Source organism: Suncus etruscus, chromosome 9 (assembly GCF_024139225.1).
Source record: "Suncus etruscus isolate mSunEtr1 chromosome 9, mSunEtr1.pri.cur, whole genome shotgun sequence".
Taxonomy (NCBI): domain Eukaryota; kingdom Metazoa; phylum Chordata; class Mammalia; order Eulipotyphla; family Soricidae; genus Suncus; species Suncus etruscus.
In genome coordinates this window covers 17,696,707-17,715,941 of record NC_064856.1, presented here as the reverse complement: position 1 = coordinate 17,715,941, position 19,235 = coordinate 17,696,707, and the positions used below count along the sequence as shown (strand labels likewise).

The window sequence follows — 19,235 nt, the reverse complement described above, 5'->3', positions numbered from 1 at the left end:
AACCCCTGAGCACTGCCGGGTGTGGCCCAAAAACAAAAACAAAAACAAAAGGCAAAGGTGTCAGACGACACTGATTTTAAACTTAAAAATAATACACCATATCAACACAGGGAGAAATAAAAAACATATTATCAGGGACCAGAGCAATGGCGCAGTGGTAGGGTGTTTGTCTTGCACATGGCTGACCCAGGACAGACCTCAATTCGATCCCCAACGTCCTATATGGTCCCTCAAGCCAGAAGCAACTTCTGAGTGCTTAGCCAGGAGTAACCTCTGAGCATCACCGGGTGTAGCCCCCCCAAAAAAACAACCCATATTATCATATAAATAAATGTAAAGAAAGCATTTGATAAGGCCCAACACCGTTCATGATAAAAAAAAAAAACCCTCAACAAGATGGGAATGAAAGGAACTTTTCTCAATATAGTCAAGGCCATTTGGGGCCAAAGAGATAGCACAGGGGTAGGGCATTTGCCTTGCATGCAGCTGATCTAGGACAGATGATGGTTCAAAACCAGGCATCCTATATGGTCCCCCGTGCCTGCCAGAAGCTATTTCTGAGCATAGAGCCAGGAGTAACCCCTGAGTGTGGTCGGGTATGACTTAAAAACAAAAACAAAAACAGGCCATTTACCACAAGCTCATGGCAAATATTATGCTGAATGGGGAAAAACTGAAAACCTTTCCTCTAAAATCTGGCATAAAATAAGGCTGCCCCCTCTCACCACTCCTATTCAACATAGAAATAGAAGTACTTGCCATAGCAATCAGGCATGAAAAAGATATCAAGGGCATCCAGATATATCAGAAAAGAAGTCAAGTTCTCACTGTGTGCTGACAACATAAAACTATATTTAGAAAATCCTAAAGACTCTACCAAAAATATTTTAGAAACAGTGGATTTGTATAGCAAAGTAGCAAGCTAAGAATTAATATGCATAGGATTGTTTTTAAATGTCTTATATATCATGATATAGAAAAAACAGATATAAAGAACAATCCTATTCACAATTTTGCCACAATACTCAAGTACCCTGAAATCAACTAAAGAGGTGAAAGATAGGGGCTGGAGAAATAGAATGGAGGTAGAGCATTAGCCTTGCATACAGAAAGATGGTAGTTCGAATCCCGGCATCCCATATGATTCCCCAAACCTGCCAGGAGTGATTTCTGAGCATAGAGTCAGGAGTGACCCCTGAGTACTGCTGGGTGTGACCCCCCCCAAAAAAAGAGGTGAAAGATCTATACAAAGAAAAACTACAGAACACTGCTTTAAGAAATAAAACATCACACAAGAAAGTGAAAACATACCCTGTTCATGGATTAGGAGGATTAACATAATTAAAATGGCAATTAAATCTGCCCAAAGCATTATATATATAATATATATATATAATATATATATATATATATTCAATTCAAAGGATAATCATGGGGCCCGGAGAGATAGCACAGCGGCGTTTGCCTTGCAAGCAGCTGATCCAGGACCAAAGGTGGTTGGTTCGAATCCCGGTGTCCCATATGGTCCCCCGTGCCTGCCAGGAGCTATTTCTGAGCAGACAGCCAGGAGTAACCCCTGAGCAACGCTGGGTGTGGCCCAAAAACCAAAAAAAAAAAAAAAAACCAAAACAAAACAAAGGATAATCATGACATTTTTTCAAAGAAGTGGATCAAACACTCCTGAAATTCATTTGGAACAATGAATGCCCATGAATAGTTAAGGTAATACTTAGGAAAAAGAAGATGTAAAACATCACATTCCACAACTTTAAATTATACTACAAAGTTATGGTCATTAAAACGGCATGGTATTGGAGGGCTGGAGCAGTGGCTCAGGGTATAAGGCATCTGCCTTGCACATGCTAGCCTAGGATGGACTGCGGTTTGATCCCCCGTGTCCCATATGGTCCCCCAAGCCAGGAGCCATTTCTGAGCACATAGCCAGGAATAACCCCTGAGCATCACCAGATGTGGCCCAAAAACCAAAAAAAAAAAAAAAAAAAAAAAAAAGAACAAAAAAACAAAATACTCCAGCATGGTATTGGAATAAAGATATTTTCTCATATCAATGGAACAGACTTGAGTATTCAGAGAATGACTCTCAGATTAAAGGGCCAGAGTAATAGCACAGTGGGTAGGGTGTTTGCCTTGTACATGGCTGACCTGAGTTTGATTTTCCGGCATCCCAAATGGTCTCCCAGCATGCAAGGAGCATTTTATGAGTGTAGAGCCAGAAGTAACCCGTGAGCACTGCCGAGTGTGGCCCCAAAAAACAAACAAACAAACAAACAAACAAAAGGATTACAGACTTTGACATCAGACCTGATACTAAAAGGTATATAGAAGAAAACATAGGTAAGACATCCCATGACATTGAGACTTAAGGCAATAAATAAAAGACAGTATTGTAATAATATCCAAAGATAATAGAGACGAGGACTGGGAGGACCAGCCCATGATATGAAGCTTGCCAAAGAGTGGTGAGTGCAATTAGAGGACTAACTTCACTGCTTCACTGACAAAAATTATTATGACAACTATAGTGAGAGAGAAGAAGAATGCCTGTCCCAGAGACAGGCAGAGTGTGGGTGGTGGAGAAATAGGGGACAAAGGTGGTAGGAAAGTTGCACTGGTGAAGAGAGGTATACATTTTATGATTGAAACCCAGCTATCATCATTTCTCTAACCACAGTGCATAAATAAAGTATTAAAAAAGAGAAATCTTGCTAACACATCTCATTATCAGTTGGTTTACCATAAAAACTACACACTGTACACATTAGTTGAATAATTTTTTCCACAAGCCATGTGAGTCATTTTCTCTTTTGGAACAGAATATGTAACCCAATATGACGATAATAAAACTTGCTCATTAACAGTTATGTCATAACTCAGAAAATATGCCCATCACATTTTAAATTGTTTTCTGTTTTGGAGACTATTCTCAGGACTATTTCAATATGTCATGTGTCCATGTATCTTTAATAATGTGATGGGTCTAAAATTTCATTTGGAAAAATATTTCAGAGAATATATTCAAATGTCATTTACACATTTGACAAACCTTAATTTTTTTTGTTTTGGTTTGTTTTTTGGGCCACACTCAGTGACGCTCAGGGGTTATTCCGAGTATGTGCTCAAAAATTGCTCTTGGCATGGGGTACCATATGGGAGGCCAGGGATCAAACTGAGGTCTGTCCTAGGTCAGCCGCTTGCAAGGCAAACACCCTACCACTGTGCCACCACTCCAGCCCCGACAAACCTTAATTTAAAAAAATTTTTCTTACACGTACTCTTTTTTTATTAAAGTGAAGTCATTGACAACTGATTAATAGTGTTACTTTCTCCAATATCACTATCAACTATATCCATCTTTTTACTGTCTCATTTTCATATATATAAGGAAAAAAATATATATATATTGGTTTTGGGGTCACACCTGGCAGCACTCAGGGGTTACTTCTGGCTCTATGCTCAGAAATAGCTCCTGGCAGGCTTGGGGGACCATTTGAGATGCAGGGATTCGAACCACTGTCCTTCTGCATGCAAGGCAAATGTCCTACCTCCATTCTTTCTTCTCCAGCCCCTCATTTTCATCTTTTATAGCACTGAAACAATTCACTTAAGGACAATTTATTATTTTTTGTTTGTTTTGTTTTGTTTTTGGCTACACCTGGCTGGCTCTACTTTTAGGATTCATACCTGGTGATACTTGTGGGACCACATGGGCCATCTGGGTTCAATCTCTGGCATCTAATATGGTCTCCCAATCCCTCTAGGAGAAATTTCCGAGTGCAGAACCAGAATTAAGTCCTGGGTACTGCTAAGTGTGGCCCCAAAACAAAACAAAGTGTAGAGGCACTTTGTGTAAGAGGTGGGCAAGAACCGAAAAAAAAAAAACCAACATACATTTATAACATCACCCAAAGATGTCAGTAAAAGGGGATCTGGAAAGAAAGGAAGATTCAACAATTAACCATGGGAATAAATCCAGATGAGTTTGAGTTCAGCTATTTTATTTATATGGGGGAAAATATACTAGGTTCACGGTTGCTTTTATTTTATATTATTATTTTTTATTGTGTGTGTTTTGCCACACCCAGTGGTGCTCAGGGGTTACTCCTGGCAGGCTTAGGGGACCACAAGGAGTGCTGGAGATTGAACCCAGATCAGTCACAGGCAAGCAAGTTCCCTACCTACTATCCTAACTCTTCACCATTGTTGTTAGCCCCTACTCTTTTGGGTGAAATATTCTGAAACTGCCCAGTATGTCAAGGAGAAAAACGTGATAATCAAAAGCAGATTTATTGTAATAATTTCATTTCAAAAACAATAAAACAAACAAACAGAAATCATCCAGTGGTTATGAGGAATCCAGGAAAACCTGTCCTAGTAAAGCCAATTTAGAGGTGAAGGGCTGACTCGGGCAGCTTAGCAGAGGGCCCTTCTGCTTGGAAGACTTCTCCTTCGCCTGCTCATAGTTTTCAGGTGAAGGAAATGTTTCTCGCCCTGTGGAAGGTGCCCATGGCCTTGAGCTCATTGTTTTCTTCTGAAAACGGGACTGATTCCTCTTGAGAGAGTAGAACTCCCTCATCAAGTCTTCCACTTCCCACTTTTCCTCCTTCAGTCTCCGGCAACAGTGCAGGGCAGCCGGATCAATGGGGTGTGCTTCTGTGTTGAAAATGTAACCCCCAGCCCCAAGGATGCACTCCCCATAGGGGGTGATCACTGCGTCAAAGGTGGAGCCATTGTTGTGGATGAAGTTGGTGGAGTCAAAGAGCAGGTAGAGGTATTTCACAGTCTCGGCCAGGAAGAAGGACTCCATGCGGTTGTCAAGCTTGTGGTCTCGCAGGTCTTTGATCTGCCAAGAGGGAGAGAAAGACAAGTCAAGGTAGCACTATGGAGCAGAAGAAGTGTCAGGGAACCCAACTGAGTCTGGCTTGGAGGGTCTTTGGGCCAGTCACTTCCTTCTACAGAGCTCCCCCTTTTCTTAGCAGCACTATTTCTCACCTGCATCAGCCCGACTCCCAGATGAGTTCCTGCTTTCATCCTCACCCAAAAAACTTTCAACATTTTTATATTTAAAGACCAGCTCCTGATCAGGCCTGGGTAGTTAATAACCATTGCAATAGGCAAATGGTTTTAACTTACTGCTGCCAGTGGGGTGTTCCCAGCCCGAAGACTAGCGGCTAAAAAAAAAAAAAAGAATCACTGTTTAAAGTTTATAGCTGGGGCCAGAGAGATAGTACAGTGACGTTTGCCTTGCAAGCAGCCGATCCAGGACCTAAGGTGGTTTTTGAATCCCGTTATCCCATATGGTCCCCCGTGCCTGCCAGGAATATTTCTGAGCAGATAGCCAGAGTAACCCCTGAGCACCACTGGGTGTGGCCCCAAAACCAAAATAATAAATAAATAAATAAATAAATAAAGTTTATAGCTCTACATATACTTACAAAGAGGGCAGCCTCATTAACCCATCATAAGTTGAAAATTTCAAAATGAAAATACATTTAAATACACCTAATGAACACCTTTATCATAGTTTAACCAAGCCTACCTGAACCCTGCTTAGTGCGCCTGTCAAAAGGAAACAAATAGGCCTCTTTATTATAAAGTATTGGATACCTCAGACACAGTTGGGTTGTTTGTAGTCATGATAACATATGCAACTGCAAAATACAAGATAGCTCCCCAAACAATGGCAGCATAGAAGCCTGTGAAGTGGGCCCGGAGAGATAGCACAGCGGTGTTTGCCTTGCAAGCAGCTGATCCAGGACCAAAGGTGGTTGGTTCAAATCCCGGTGTCCCATATGGTCCCCCGTGCCTGCCAGGAGCTATTTCTCAGCAGACAGCCAGGAGTAACCCCTGAGCACCGCCGGGTGTGGCCGAAAAACCAAAAAAAAAAAAAAAAAAGAAGAAGAAGAAGTCTGTGAAGCACTGTTGTTGATCCTTACAACTGCTGCCCTGTACAAGATCATACCCCCATTTCAAGGCGAGAAAAAGAGGGGACATTCCCATTATGGTTTCTAATGAATCTGTCTTATTTCCACAGTCTCTAGGAGCTTGAAAAATAATGAGGTATTATAGTTTTTTTTGTTTTGTTTTGTTTTGTTTTTAGGCCACAACCGGCGGTGCTCAGGGGTTACTCCTGGCTGTCTGCTCAGAAATAGCTCCTGGCAGGCACAGGGGACCATATGAGACACCGGGATTCGGACAACCACCTTTGGTCCTGGATTGGCTGCTTGCAAGGCAAACGCCGCTATGCTATCTCTCCGGGCCCTATAGTTTTTATAGTTGGATCACGAAATATGTGATCCTATTTTGAGAGCAAAAGGTGTTACTGAGGGAAATTCACAGCACTGGTGTTCTTTCAAGTAATACATTTAACACCAGTTCGGTGAAGCTATAGTTAACTGTGTCTAAGAGAAAACTTACCCACTGTTGGAGTGAGTGACCAGGGCCAATCAAAGCAGGACTTGATATTATAGAGTCTTTTTTTTTTTTTTTGGTTTTTGGGCCACACCCGGCGGTGCTCAGGAGTTACTCCTTGCTGTCTGCTCAGAAACAGCTCCTGGCAGGCACGGGGGACCATATGGGACACCGGGATTTGAACCAACCACCTTAGGTCCTGGATCGGCTGCTTGTGAGGCAAACACCGCTGTGCTATCTCTCCGGGCCCGATATTATAGAGTCTTATGGTTCTGAGGACTAAACTCACTTGAACTATATATATTTTTTAAAACTATATCTATAGTCAAGAAATTGTAAATGAAATCAGAAATGATGTACATTTATTTTATAAATCTTAGCTGGCACTTCACTGAAAACTATTTGTTGATCCTTGCTTTCACGCAGACTGAATCCCAGAGTCTTACTTCTAGGTGCTCAGAATCCAGCGTCTGCTCTTTCTAAAGCAGAAACAAGAAAGCCCACTCCAGCCCAAGCTCTGCATTGCCTTTCTTTCTGAATGGAGCACTCTTCTTTCAGACCCTCAGTCTGTGTCCTTCCCTTCTTCACGTCTCTACCCAAATGGTGTTTCATTAGAAAAGGTGTCCTCTGACCTTCCTTCATGGCATCTGACATTCTCCTTTCCCCTTTATGACTGTGATCACAGCTAATATTTCATGACAAAGTGAAAAGGCAATTTTCTGAGCCAAAATTCCTTGAAGGGCACAAAAGTCGTTACTAAGATCTAGTTGTTGTAAATAACTGGTGTCTTGAGAAGAAAAATTCATTCTGTGCTTCCACTTTTAGAAGTTTGAGTTTATTCATTTCCAGAATTAGCAATGTTTTTTTAAAGGCTATTCTTAGTGGAGCTCTATTTTACACCCCCAAAAGTGTGACTAAACATGGTCTTGATGCACTGCTCTTTCACCCTGTCTGATGAAGGTCAGGAAGCCCCACGCCTATTCCCATCATCATTCACTTTGGAAGACCTCCAAAGAACTTCATTTTTAGGGAAAAAGTCAGACATTCTCAACAAAGTCCCAGTGGACTTATCCACTGGTATTTCACAAATGCAACATATTTAAAATCCAAAACATTTCAATACTTTAATACTTTAATGGACCTTTTCTTTAAAAACATGCATCAACTTCTAGCTTTGAGAATATAGTCATAGTAAAATTTTTGAATGAGAAAGATGTTGTTTCTGATCCTATTACCCCACAAAAACCCTAAGCAACTTTGAGGTGGATTTTCTTCCAGATTCACTTCTTACACATCTGATTTTGACATAGCTGCAATGATTGTTTATTCCTATCTTGCCTACTGGGGTCCTCTAAGGATGCGATATGGCTCTTTCCTTTGGCCCTTTCAGTCTACTCCCCATAGAATAGCCAGTGCTCTTTCCAAAATAAAGAGCAGATCAGATCATTGCTGTACTTCACCAAGTAGAACAAATTTCAGGTTCATCCCTGAGGCTTACTGTGTGGTGGAGCTCTATCTATGCTTCCCTCTTGGCTCACCACTCCTGCCTCCCACAACCTTCCTGTCCATCACCCAGATCCATGGTCACTGTTGTGCCTTCTGACCTGTCATTAGCTCAGGGGGGGTTCAGTATCGGTCTCTTTTTTTTTTTTTTTTTTTTTTTTGGTTTTTGGGCCACACCCGGTGACGCTCAGGGGTTACTCCTGGCTATGCGCTCAGAAGTCGCTCCTGGCTTGGGGGACCATATGGGACGCCGGGGAATCGAACCGCGGTCCGTCTCCTAGGCTAGCGCAGGTAAGGCAGGCACCTTACCTCCAGCGCCACCGCCCGGCCCCTAGTATCGGTCTCTTTTTATCTCTAGAATCCTCTGACCTAGTTCAGTGCCTGACCCACAGAAGATATTCAGTAAATACCTGTGAGACTGTTTCCTCTTAAGGTTTGACTTGAGAGCTCTGGGACTGTATTTCACATCTAGACTCCATTTAGCAACCTTTTCAAAAAAATACGTTGGCAAAGAAGCCCATTCAGACCACTAAAGGTTCTAATACAAGGAGAATGTCAGGGAACTAGAGGAACTAGAGTTAAGACCCTAACAGTCCTAGCTATGGCAATGTTGCAGGTAGATAGATGGGGGGGCCTAGTAATGAACTTTTGGGAGATAAAACTTAAGAAGACATAGATAGAACCGGAAGATATTATCTTAAATGAAGTAAGCCAGAAGGAGGATAAATACAGAATGATATCATTTATATGTGGTAACTAGAATAACTGCATGAAGAAATGCAATGGTTTAAATAGGAGTTGTTGAGAACACTCTTGGCCCCCAGAGTATAGTGAAAAGAAGGAAAGAAATTTAATGGAGGAGGAGAAACACAAACATGAAATAATGGGGGTCAGGGCCAAGGAGTGTCAGGTGCATTGGTATTGTTAAAAAGGACAGAACTGGGCTGGAAAGAGCATGGAGGTAAGGCGTTTGCCTTTCATGCAGAAGGTGATTGGTTTGAATCCCGGCATCCCACATGGTCCCCCGATCCTGCCAGGAGTGATTTCTGAGCATGGAGCCAGGAGTAACCCCTGAGCACTGCCGGATGTGACCCAAAAACCAAAAGAAAGAAGGAAGGAAGGAAGGAAGGAAGGAAGGAAGGAAGGAAGGAAGGAAGGAAGGAAGGAAGGAAGGAAGGAAGGAGGAAGGAAGGAAGGAAGGAAGGAAGGAAGGAAGGAAGGAAGGAGAAGGAAGGAAGGAAGGAAGGAAGGAAGGAGAAGAAAGAAAGAAAGAAAGAAAGAAGAAAGAAAGAAAGAAAGAAAGAAAGAAAGAAAGAAAAGAAAGATAAGAAAGAAAGAAGAAAGAAAGAAAGAAAGAAAGAAAGAAGAAAAGAAAGAAAGAAAGAAAGAAAGAAAGAAGAAAGAAGAAGAAAGGAAGAAAGAAAGGAAGAAAGAAAGAAGGAAAGAAAGGAAGAAAGAAGGAAGGAGAAGGAAGAAGGAAGGAAGAAAGAAGAGAAAGAAGAAAGAAAGAAGAAAGAAAGAAAGAAAGAAAGAAAGAAAGAAAGAAAGAAAGAAAGAAAGAAAGAAAGAAAGAAAGAAAGAAAGAAAAGAACTAAAAGAAAAGAACAGAACTAACTACCCAAACAAAATTGAACAACACTGAAATCATGAGACCCAAACTTGAACAATCAAAATTTTAAAATGGGCTTATTATACTGGCTGGGGACAGAAGGGGTAGCATCGGATATACTCTGGGAACATTGGTGAATGGAGGTTGACACTGGTGGTGGGATTGGCCCTGATTCGTTATTTGTCTGAAATCCAATTATGCAGCTATGTAGAACTTTGTAAGTCACAATATATATATATATCTCCGGGCCCAGAAACTGAGGTTTTACCCCTAGGACAGTGGACCCCTTGAAAAAGGAGAAGTTATAGGAGACATTAGAGGTTGTGAAAGGACCATCAAGAGTCCAAGAATTTCTTTGTGACAAGTTTCACAAACTTTCATGTATGCAGAGAACTTCAGGCCAAGACAATTTGAAGAAATTGTATATAACCTTCTCCCAGAAATCATTTTCTGCTTTTTCCACGCTGGAGAAGCCCATTGTTCTTTCTTTTCCCTTATATCTTTGCATTTCTTTTTGTTGCTGTTGTTTTAGGGCCACACCAAATGGTGCTCAGGAGTTATTTCTGGCTCTATATTCCTAGCAGTGCTTGGAGGACCATATGGAATACCAGGGATCAAACCTGGGTCAGCTGCATACAAGGCAAATGCCCTACCCACTGTACTATCGCTCCAGCCTTTCTCTGGATTTCTTTTAAAACTATTATGTTTTATAAGGGAAGACAAGGAAGACCTGGAACACCTGTACTGAAGTCAGGACTGACTTTCCCTTTCCTGCAAAGACCAATTCCTTGCTCCAGCCTGATTCATGGGCCTCGAAACCTTAGGTGGTGCACAGCTCCCATGCCATGCAGAATAAGTAGGTTTCAGACAGTTTCACAGTTGACCTGTGGAAATGATGGGACATGAGTGTGCTTTCCATGCAGGTGCTTATAGTCCTGACCCTCTCTAGGAATTTCCCCAGGTGCTAAGAAGAGGGGTGGAAGCACTCTTTTCTCGAGGCTTCCTCCCTCAAACCCCACTTTACTAAAGTCACTCTGCACAGGAGCTTCAGCAAACTTTTGTTTGACACTCCAAAGACTGAAGCTTCTCTGTTCTTGAGTCCCCATCTATGAAATAAAGGCAGGCCTGACCTCTCTAAAACAGCGTTCTCCCCAGAGGTCCCCAGGCCCACTCTTCAGAAGCTCTCAGTCTCTGGGAGCCAGGTCCTGATGCTTGGGCCTGTGGAAACACTTACCGTTGCAAATCCACACTCCACCTTGCTGATTTTTTCAATGGATTCCACAGCATCTCTCCCGAGTTCTAGGAGGGTGGGATCCCCCGTAGCACGGTAGAGATACATGGCACTCTCAATGAGTTCTGCAAAGTGACAGAGACCTTTGTCAACCAGGGGCTGAGCAGAGACAGCTGGGAGCCAACCTGGGGCAAAGAGACACTTCACCCGATTTATCATCTGTAGGGCCCCCACCTGGGAGGAACATGGGGTAACTCATTCTTGCTGACTTTTCAGCGCTAATATCCCTGAAGCCTGAGGCTCAGACCAGGATCAGAGACAAGGCAGGAGAAAAAGGTTGCTGATTATCTCCTGAGATCTCTTTCTTCCTCCCTCCACAGTAGCAGAATCCAAGCTGTTACCCCAGCACGGGACTCCCAACATGAACACTATTTCTAGCAGTCTGAAGTGGGATTAAGATTGAGGTTCCAGACACAACTGAGAGCCTTCTAAGGCCTGACTCAGAGACAAGGACTGACTGAGAGACAGAAGTACCGTGATTAAGGTCGTTTACCTTGGAGATCAAAAGAAAGAAATAAATTTTTATTTTAATTAACCCTCACTTCCCCCTACCCCATTATTCACATCTGAACATAGTTGAGAAATGTAAGATTGTAAGCCTATCATTATGAAGTCTCTATGACATGAATGAACAAAAGAGATAAAGGTTAAGATATTCAAGAGATGGGGACCATATAAAGGTGAAGGGTACTCGCCTTACATTCAGTTGCGACTGTGGCTACGGTTTGAATCTAGGTACCAACAGGTATGATCCCTAAGCACAGAACCAAGTATGGCCCTTGAGCACTACTTCTGTTCTCCCCATCCAAAAAAAAAGTTATTTGAGAGCCAATATTCAACCTAAGATACAAGATACACTATCAGTTCTCTGAACAAGGAGATAGATAGTCTCACCCTATTCAACACATTCAGAATAAGATGGGCAGATAGACAACTCATTGTAACATGAATACAGCCTACAAGGAGTGTTTTCAGAGGAGAATTTTTTTGGAGGGCCCACATCCAGCAGAGGTTATTACTGGCTCTGCTCTCAGGAATCATTTCTGGTGGACTTGGGGGACCATATGGGATGCTGGGGATTTAACCCAGGTCGGCCATGTGCAAGGCAAGTGTCCTACACACTGTGCTATCACTCCAGCCCCAAGAATTTTCTGCAATTGTTTTAGGCCACAATCGTTATGCTCAGGATTTACTCCTGGATATGCACTCAGGGATCACTCCTGGTGGCTTAGGGCACCTTATGGGAAGCCAGGGATGGAACAGTACTTGCTATATAATTGCTCCAGTCCTTCTCTTTTTCTCTCTTTTTTCTCAGCTGTGCTCAGGACTTACTCCTAGCTCTGTACTCAGGGACCACTCCTGGTGGGCATGGGGATCACCTGGGGTGCCAGAGAGCAAACCTGAGTCAAATGCATGCAAGTGCTTTACCCGCAGTACTATCTTTCTAGCTCCTCAGGGAGAAATTCCAGGCAAGAGTACTTTTTGCTCTAAACAAAGGTCTCCCTGACTCCCCCACGAGGGTCCCTTTTTGTTTCTTCCTTTTGGTTAGCACTTTCTTACCTCCCAGTTTATGATTGGCTAACTCTAGTCCTTATATTCAGAGTCAAGATCTCTTCCTCTCTCCTCAGTTTCCTCCTACTTAAAACCGGAGTCTCTCAACAATACTAATCCAACTGGTCATACTTATGACTCAGATTAGAGCATTTTTTTTTGGTGGTTTTGGGGTCACACCTGGCAGTGCTCAGGGGTTGCTCCTGGCTCCATGCTCAGAAATTGCTCCTGGCAGGCACGGGGGACCATATGGGATGCCGAAATTCGAACTGATGACTTTCTGCATGAAAGGCAAACGCCTTACTTCCATGCTATCTCTCTGGCCCAGATTAGAGCATATTGACTGGAGGTGACTACATGTGCTTCACTAAGGAAAGGTAAATGCACTGTAGGAAGCCTTCCTGTGCTCTATGCAGTCATCCAGATCAGGGCACCAGGGCCTGTATCTCATTTACCCTTATTCACATGTGGGTCTAAGTTTACCAGTAATTGTTCTCATTTCCTGTGTATCCAGTCAGTGCTCTCAAATACTGTGAAAGCCCTCAGTTTTGATTTGGACTTAGGGAGGTCAAGACCCACAAAGGCCTGTTGATGAGGTTCTGCACTCCCAAAACTGCTGATCAGATATCAGGACCAGATTATACTGGAGAGACAGTACAGTGGGGAAGGCTTTTGCTTTGAATGTGACCAACCAGAGTTCAATTCCGACCCCCTGAGCACCAATAGGTGCCCCCCCCAAAAAAAAAACAAAAACAGGTAATCACACCCACAAACACAGTCACTATGTTCAAACCAGGCCAGCTCCATAGACTTTTATCAAAGATGTAAACTGACTCATAAAAGATTGTAGGTATACTGGCCACACAGCAGAAAGCTGGCCATCTTGGGAGGGGATGGCAGGCCAAGCCACTGCCCTGCGCAAGTCACACCTGCTGCATCCACCTAGAATCACTATTTTCCTGATGGCCCTGCCTCATCACTGACCCTCTACGATTCCCTTTGGGGACACCAATCAGACCAAATTTCAAGTATGTTGGTCTTTGGGCTGATATCACCTGGGATTTTTAGAGTGAGTATAGGCACCCTCTCCCCCATATCTTCTTTCTTCCGGGAAGCCTGGTAGCTGTATCCATGCCCACAAAGCCACAGTATTAGTAATAGTGCTTTGAATTTCTGGACTTCATTTGTTTGATGCTCTCATTCCTAATTTAAAAATCTAACAGAATAGACAGCTAACAACAAGAGTTTACTAAAGCTTCTGCCATTGTATTAATGACTTCATTGAAGATACAATTTTCACAAATGTGCCTGCTACTGTCTTTTTTCATTTTTCTTTGTTTCTTTCTTTGTTTCTTTCTTTGTTTCTTTCTTTGTTTCTTTCTTTCGTTTCTTTCTTTGTTTCTTTCTTTGTTTCTTTCTTTGTTTCTTTCTTTGTTTCTTTCTTTCTTTCTTTCTTTCTTTCTTTCTTTCTTTCTTTCTTTCTTTCTTTCTTTCTTTCTTTTTTCTTTCTTTCTTTCTTTCTTTCTTTCTTTCTTTTCTTTCTCTTTCTTTCATTTTTAACTTTCTTCTTCTTTCTTCATTCATATATATATATACCTTCCCTCTAGCGCCACCTCGCCGGCCCCTTCTTCCTATATTTGTTAAATAATAACTGTTCTCTTATCTGGAAACAAAAGTATTATGGTCAGGGCCAGAGCGATAGCACAGCGGTAGAACGTTTGCCTGGCACGCAGCTGACCCAGGACGCACCTGGTTTCTATCCCCAGGATCCCATAATGTCTCCCATGCCAGGAGCAATTTCTGAGCACATGGCCAGAAATCAGAGCACACCCTGAATATCACTGGGTGTGGCCCAAAAGCCAAAAACCAAAAAAAAAAAAAAAGTATTATGGTCAATTATGTGATGCATTTTCTTTAGAGTGCTAGAGTGTAATGCGTGGGGTCCCCATGACTCTGAACAGGATCTTATCTCCTTGTTATCTACTTATCTTATCTTCTTATCTACTGCATTGGGGTAGAAAGCATGACTGACTAGTGCAGGGGGTCCTCAATTTTTTTAAATAGGTTCAGTCCACTGTCCCTCAGACTGTTGAGAGGGCCATACTGTAGCTTAAAAAAATAAAGCAATGAACAAATTCCTATACACACTGCACATATCTTACTTAGAAGTAAATTTTTTTATTTATTTATTTATTTATTTATTTATTTATTGGTTTTTGGGCCACACCCGGCATTGCTCAGGGGTTACTCCTGGCTGTCTGCTCAGAAATAGCTCCTGGCAGGCACGGGGGGACCATATGGGACACCGGGATTCGAACCAACCACCTTAGGTTCTGGATCGGCTGCTTGCAAGGCAAGCACCGCTGTGCTATCTCTCCGGGCCCAGAAGTAAATTTTAACATAAACTTTAATACAGATAGGTGTTTCAATTATACTTATTCTTCAATATGTAATTTTATCTTATAATAAAGAATTGTACTAATTTAAAAAAAAGAAGTAAAAAAACAAAAGAAGAACAAATACAATATTTCAAATGAAGAACAAGTAAAATTAAATCAACAAACTAACCAGTATTTAAATGGCCTGCCTTTTTTTTTTTTTTTTTTTTTTTTTTTTTTTTTTTTTTTTGGTTTTTGGGCCACACCCAGCAGTGCTCAGGGGTTACTCCTGGCTGTCTGCTCAGAAATAGCTCCTGGCAGGCACGGGGGACCATATGGGACACCGGGATTTGAACCAACCACCTTTGGTCCTGTATCGGCTGCTTGCAAGGCAAACGCCGCTGTGCTATCTCTCCGGGCCCAAATGGCCTGCTTTTGGCAGACTGCTGTCTGAGGACCTTACCCTGAGACTAAGAGGAGTTGAGAAACAGAGAGGAGGAGGGGAGCCGGAAAGTGTGGCACACATTCCATATATGCACACTGTGGGCCTGGGAGAGTTAGCCACTAAGCAGGACAGGCAGCAGTGGCAAAAATGCCCAGTGGTTCAGGTAAGTGTTTTCAATGTGCTTATGTGGCCTTTGAACCATAGTTTGAGGACCCCTGGACTAGGGCATTCCTGGATCCCTGGGGGTAATGATGGTTTCCATTGAGCCTTTCCTGCCAGCCTGACACCTGGAACAGAGGGCATGACCAGTGAGTGCCCTCTGGTGTTAGTGTGGCAGAGTGAAGGCAAGATAACCACTTGTCAGGCTGTTCAACAAGAGTCTCAGTGAGAAGATATTGCAGGTTCCTTCTAACAAAAACCGCACAGGCCTGTCTTACATTTCCTCCCAAACTTTGACCTACATTTCATCTGTTGGTAACACAGTATATGTCACCTTCATGAGAACAAATGCATGTGAAATTCCAGGCACAGTAGCCTGAATAGTGTCAAAAGCAACTAACACATGATCTTAGTTCTTCAAATTGCTGTGTCACTTTTTGTTTGTTTGGGGGCCACATCTAGGAGCTCTCAAGACTTACTTCTGGCTTTGCACTCAGATTTTGTAACTTTCTGAAATGTCTCTTGGGGTTTTCCAAGCAGTGCCCAAAAGGTCCTGGGGACACTTTCAGAGCCCAGTTAGAGGCCACCAGGACCATGCTGGTGATGTTTGGAGTTGGGTGGAATCAATGTGATGCTAGGAATTAAATCTCAGGCCTACACAGCAGGCACAAGCCCCAGCCCCTAAGCCATCTTCCTGATCCTGAAGATGCTTTTTTAGTTCCTCTGCTATTCCTCTCACCCCCACAACTCCTACAACAATCACTTGGGTTACTGGAGTCAGGAGGGCAGAATGGGCAGAAGCCACTGGAAGGCTTGTCTCAAGCTAAAAGGCATTCAGGTGGAAGAAGGAAAGTGGTGAGGACAATGGGAATGTAACCTATTTTGGGGTGGGGGGGTGACTGGGTGTGCTGACAAAGTTTCCTTCCTCTCTCCCCCTTCCCCTTCCTCTCCTCTCCTTGTTGAACTTTCCTGCAGTGAATCAGAGGATCAGTATGGAAAAAAGAACTTCAGACCATGATTTTGAGTGTCAATCCTTCGTTCTCTACATCTTGATTTCTGGGCTGCACACAGGGAGCTGAACAAGACTGGTTGATTCATTGCCAAAGTCCCAAGGCCAAGTTTTCACATTCCATACCATAGAAGAATCATTTCTCTGACCTGCTGACTTGGGTTTGTCCCACTTTTTGAAATCATACTCATAGGAACTCAAAAGGAATCCAAGTTTGTCTAAGCATATGATTAAATGAGGAAATCTTACTTCCATTTCAAACTCCTACACTGAACAGTCTTGTACAAATAATTTCAACCACTGGGCCTCAGTGTCCTTATTAAAATAATGGGAATAAGCAATTCCTAGCAGGAAAAGTACCCAGAGCCACTAGAAGAATGAATGGCTGGAGCAAAGAGGGAAAGGAATTATCTTTCTTTCAAATCTTAGGGAAACCTGAAGTCTTGTAGAGGCATGAGGGTTCAAATTGGAGAAAGGGAGCAGTGGACTGGCAATGAGAGAAATTGGCTTCTTTACCTGGTCGAAGCGGATAGCCCTCTCGCTTCTCCACAGTATATCCCTGAGGAATGTTGTAGAATTCTGGGAGACCCCCAAACTGCTTCCATACAGTGTAGTAATTAAGAAAGGTCCTCATGGCATTATCAATGTCCCCAATAAGGCTCTGTAGGAGAGAAAAAATAGTTAGGAAATGAACCATCAGGCCTCAAAACCCACATACAACCCAGACAAAAGCTGTGAAATTAAAAAAAATGCCACCATATGAGATGCTGAGGTTTGAACCTGGGTCAGCAGTGTGCAAGGCAAGATAAACACTTATCTCTCTCTCTTTTTTTTTTTTGTTTCCTTTTCTTTTTCTTTTCTTTTCTTTTTTTTTTTTTTTGGTGGGGAGGCATACCTGATGCCACTCAGGGGTTACTCCAGGCTCTCTGCTCAGAAATTGCTCCTGGCAGGCACCGGGATATGGGATGCTGGGATTAGAACCAACATTGGTCCTGGTCAGATATGCAAAGCAAACATCCTACCGCTGTGCTATCTCTCTGGCCCGTTTCTTTTTTTGGGGTGGGGGGGGAGTGAGGGAGAATACAAATCCAGTTGTGTTCAGGGCAGACTCCTAGCTAGGTTTGCCGAACTATATATTGTGAAGGAATCAAACCTGGGTCAGCTCTATGCAAGGCAAGTGCCATACTGTACTACCTCTCTGGTTCCTCTTTTCTCTTCTTTTCCTTTTTTGGGAGGTAGGGGAGGGAGGAAGCCAGGGAAAACTTAGGAGAAACTTCTGGCTCACCGTTGAGGGGTCCTGTCATGCTTTGAGAAATCATGCAGTGATAGAGATCAGCCTAGGCTTCCTGCATGCAAAATGTGCTCAGTGAGTCTCTGGTCATACATCTAACATCTTTCTTCAAGACCTTCATACATAATAATTTGGGGGGGGGGTTTGGGTCACACCCAGCAGCGCTCAGGGGTTCCTCCTGGCTCTGTGCTCAGAAATCACTCTTGGAAGTCTCCGGGGACCATATGGGATGCCTGGATTCGAACTGCTGACCTTAAACACCTTACCTCCATGCTATCTCTCGGCCCCACATAATAATTCTTAACATCATCCCACATCCCATAGTCTACCTCAATTCTCTGGAATTACTAACTATTTATGAGAGGCCCCCACTTTTTTTTTTTTTTTTTTTTGATTTTTGGACCACACCAGGGACACTCAGTGTTCTCCTGGCTCTGTGCTCAGAAATCTCTCCTGGCAGACTCAGGAGATTATATGAAATAAGGGGAATCAAATCTGGATCAGTCACGTGCAAGGCAAATGCCCTAACTGCTGTGTTATTGCACTGGGCCTGAGAGGTTCTCTTATCCAAAGCTGGTCTCCAATTAAAACTCTCTCAGCCTCTTTTTTTTGTTTGTTTTTGTTTTTGGTTTTTGGGCCAAAACCCTCAGGGCTTACTCCTGGCTAAGCACTCATTAATTGCTCCTGGCTTGGGAGACCATCTGGGGGCGCCGGGGGATGGAACCATGGTCTGTCCTAGGTTAGCACGTGCAAGGCAGATGCCCTACTGCTTGCGCCACCACTCCAGCCCCTCTCAGCCTCTTTATTTCCTTCATTACAGTGTATCTGTTTAACTATATATTTGTGTCTCTTCCTCTATAAAGTTAATTAGGGAAGAAACTCTTTTTCTTCAACTTTCTAAAATATACTTATTATACAAAGGGAGATTAAACTATCTCTTTCACTATTGTCCACAGTATAGAAACAAGGTAAACAATCTCTAACTTACTGTGGAATAGAGTCCTGGGTCATAAAAAAAAAACCCTCCTGACCAATAAACTGGGTTACAAATTTTTATAAAGGTTTCTTATATTTATTTATGTATTTATTTTTGGTTTGGGGGCCACATCCAGTGGTGCTCAGGGATTACTCACATATACGTATACAAAAAGCTGGGGCTGGAGAGATAGCATTGGAGGTAAGGCATTTGCCTTGCATGCAGAAGGATGGTGGCTTGAATCCCAGCATCCCATATGGTCCCCTGAGCCTGCCAGGAGCGATTTCTGAGCATAGAGCCAGGAGTAACCCCTGAGCACTGCCGGGTGTAACCCAAAAACCAAAAACCAAAAAAAAAGATCAAAATGTATTCAGTGCTGGGGCCTGGAGAAATAGCACAGTGGCGTTTGCCTTGCAAGCAGCCGATCCAGGACCAAAGGTGGTTGGTTCGAATCCCGGTGTCCCATATGGTCCCCCGTGCCTGCCAAGAGCTATTTCTGAGCAGACAGCCAGGAGTAACCCTTGAGCATCGCCGGGTGTGGCCAAAAACCAAAAAAAAAAAAAAAAAAAAAAAAAAAATTCAGTGAAAAAAATA

The 19,235-nt window shown here is 42.9% G+C and overlaps 1 protein-coding gene across 1 annotated transcript in view; it reads right to left on the bottom strand.

Annotated features, from left to right (window-relative positions):
* Window positions 1–4,288: 4,288 nt before the first annotated feature.
* EDEM2 (ER degradation enhancing alpha-mannosidase like protein 2) overlaps window positions 4,289–19,235 on the bottom strand; it is a 36,207-nt gene continuing 21,260 nt past the window's right edge. The window contains exons 9-11 of the mRNA XM_049779213.1: window positions 16,891–17,035; window positions 10,776–10,897; window positions 4,289–4,861 (exon numbers count right to left, since the gene is read on the bottom strand). Coding sequence (XP_049635170.1) covers window positions 4,364–4,861; window positions 10,776–10,897; window positions 16,891–17,035 — 765 coding nt within the window. The 3' untranslated portion in view covers window positions 4,289–4,363. The remainder of the gene's footprint in view (window positions 4,862–10,775; window positions 10,898–16,890; window positions 17,036–19,235) is intronic.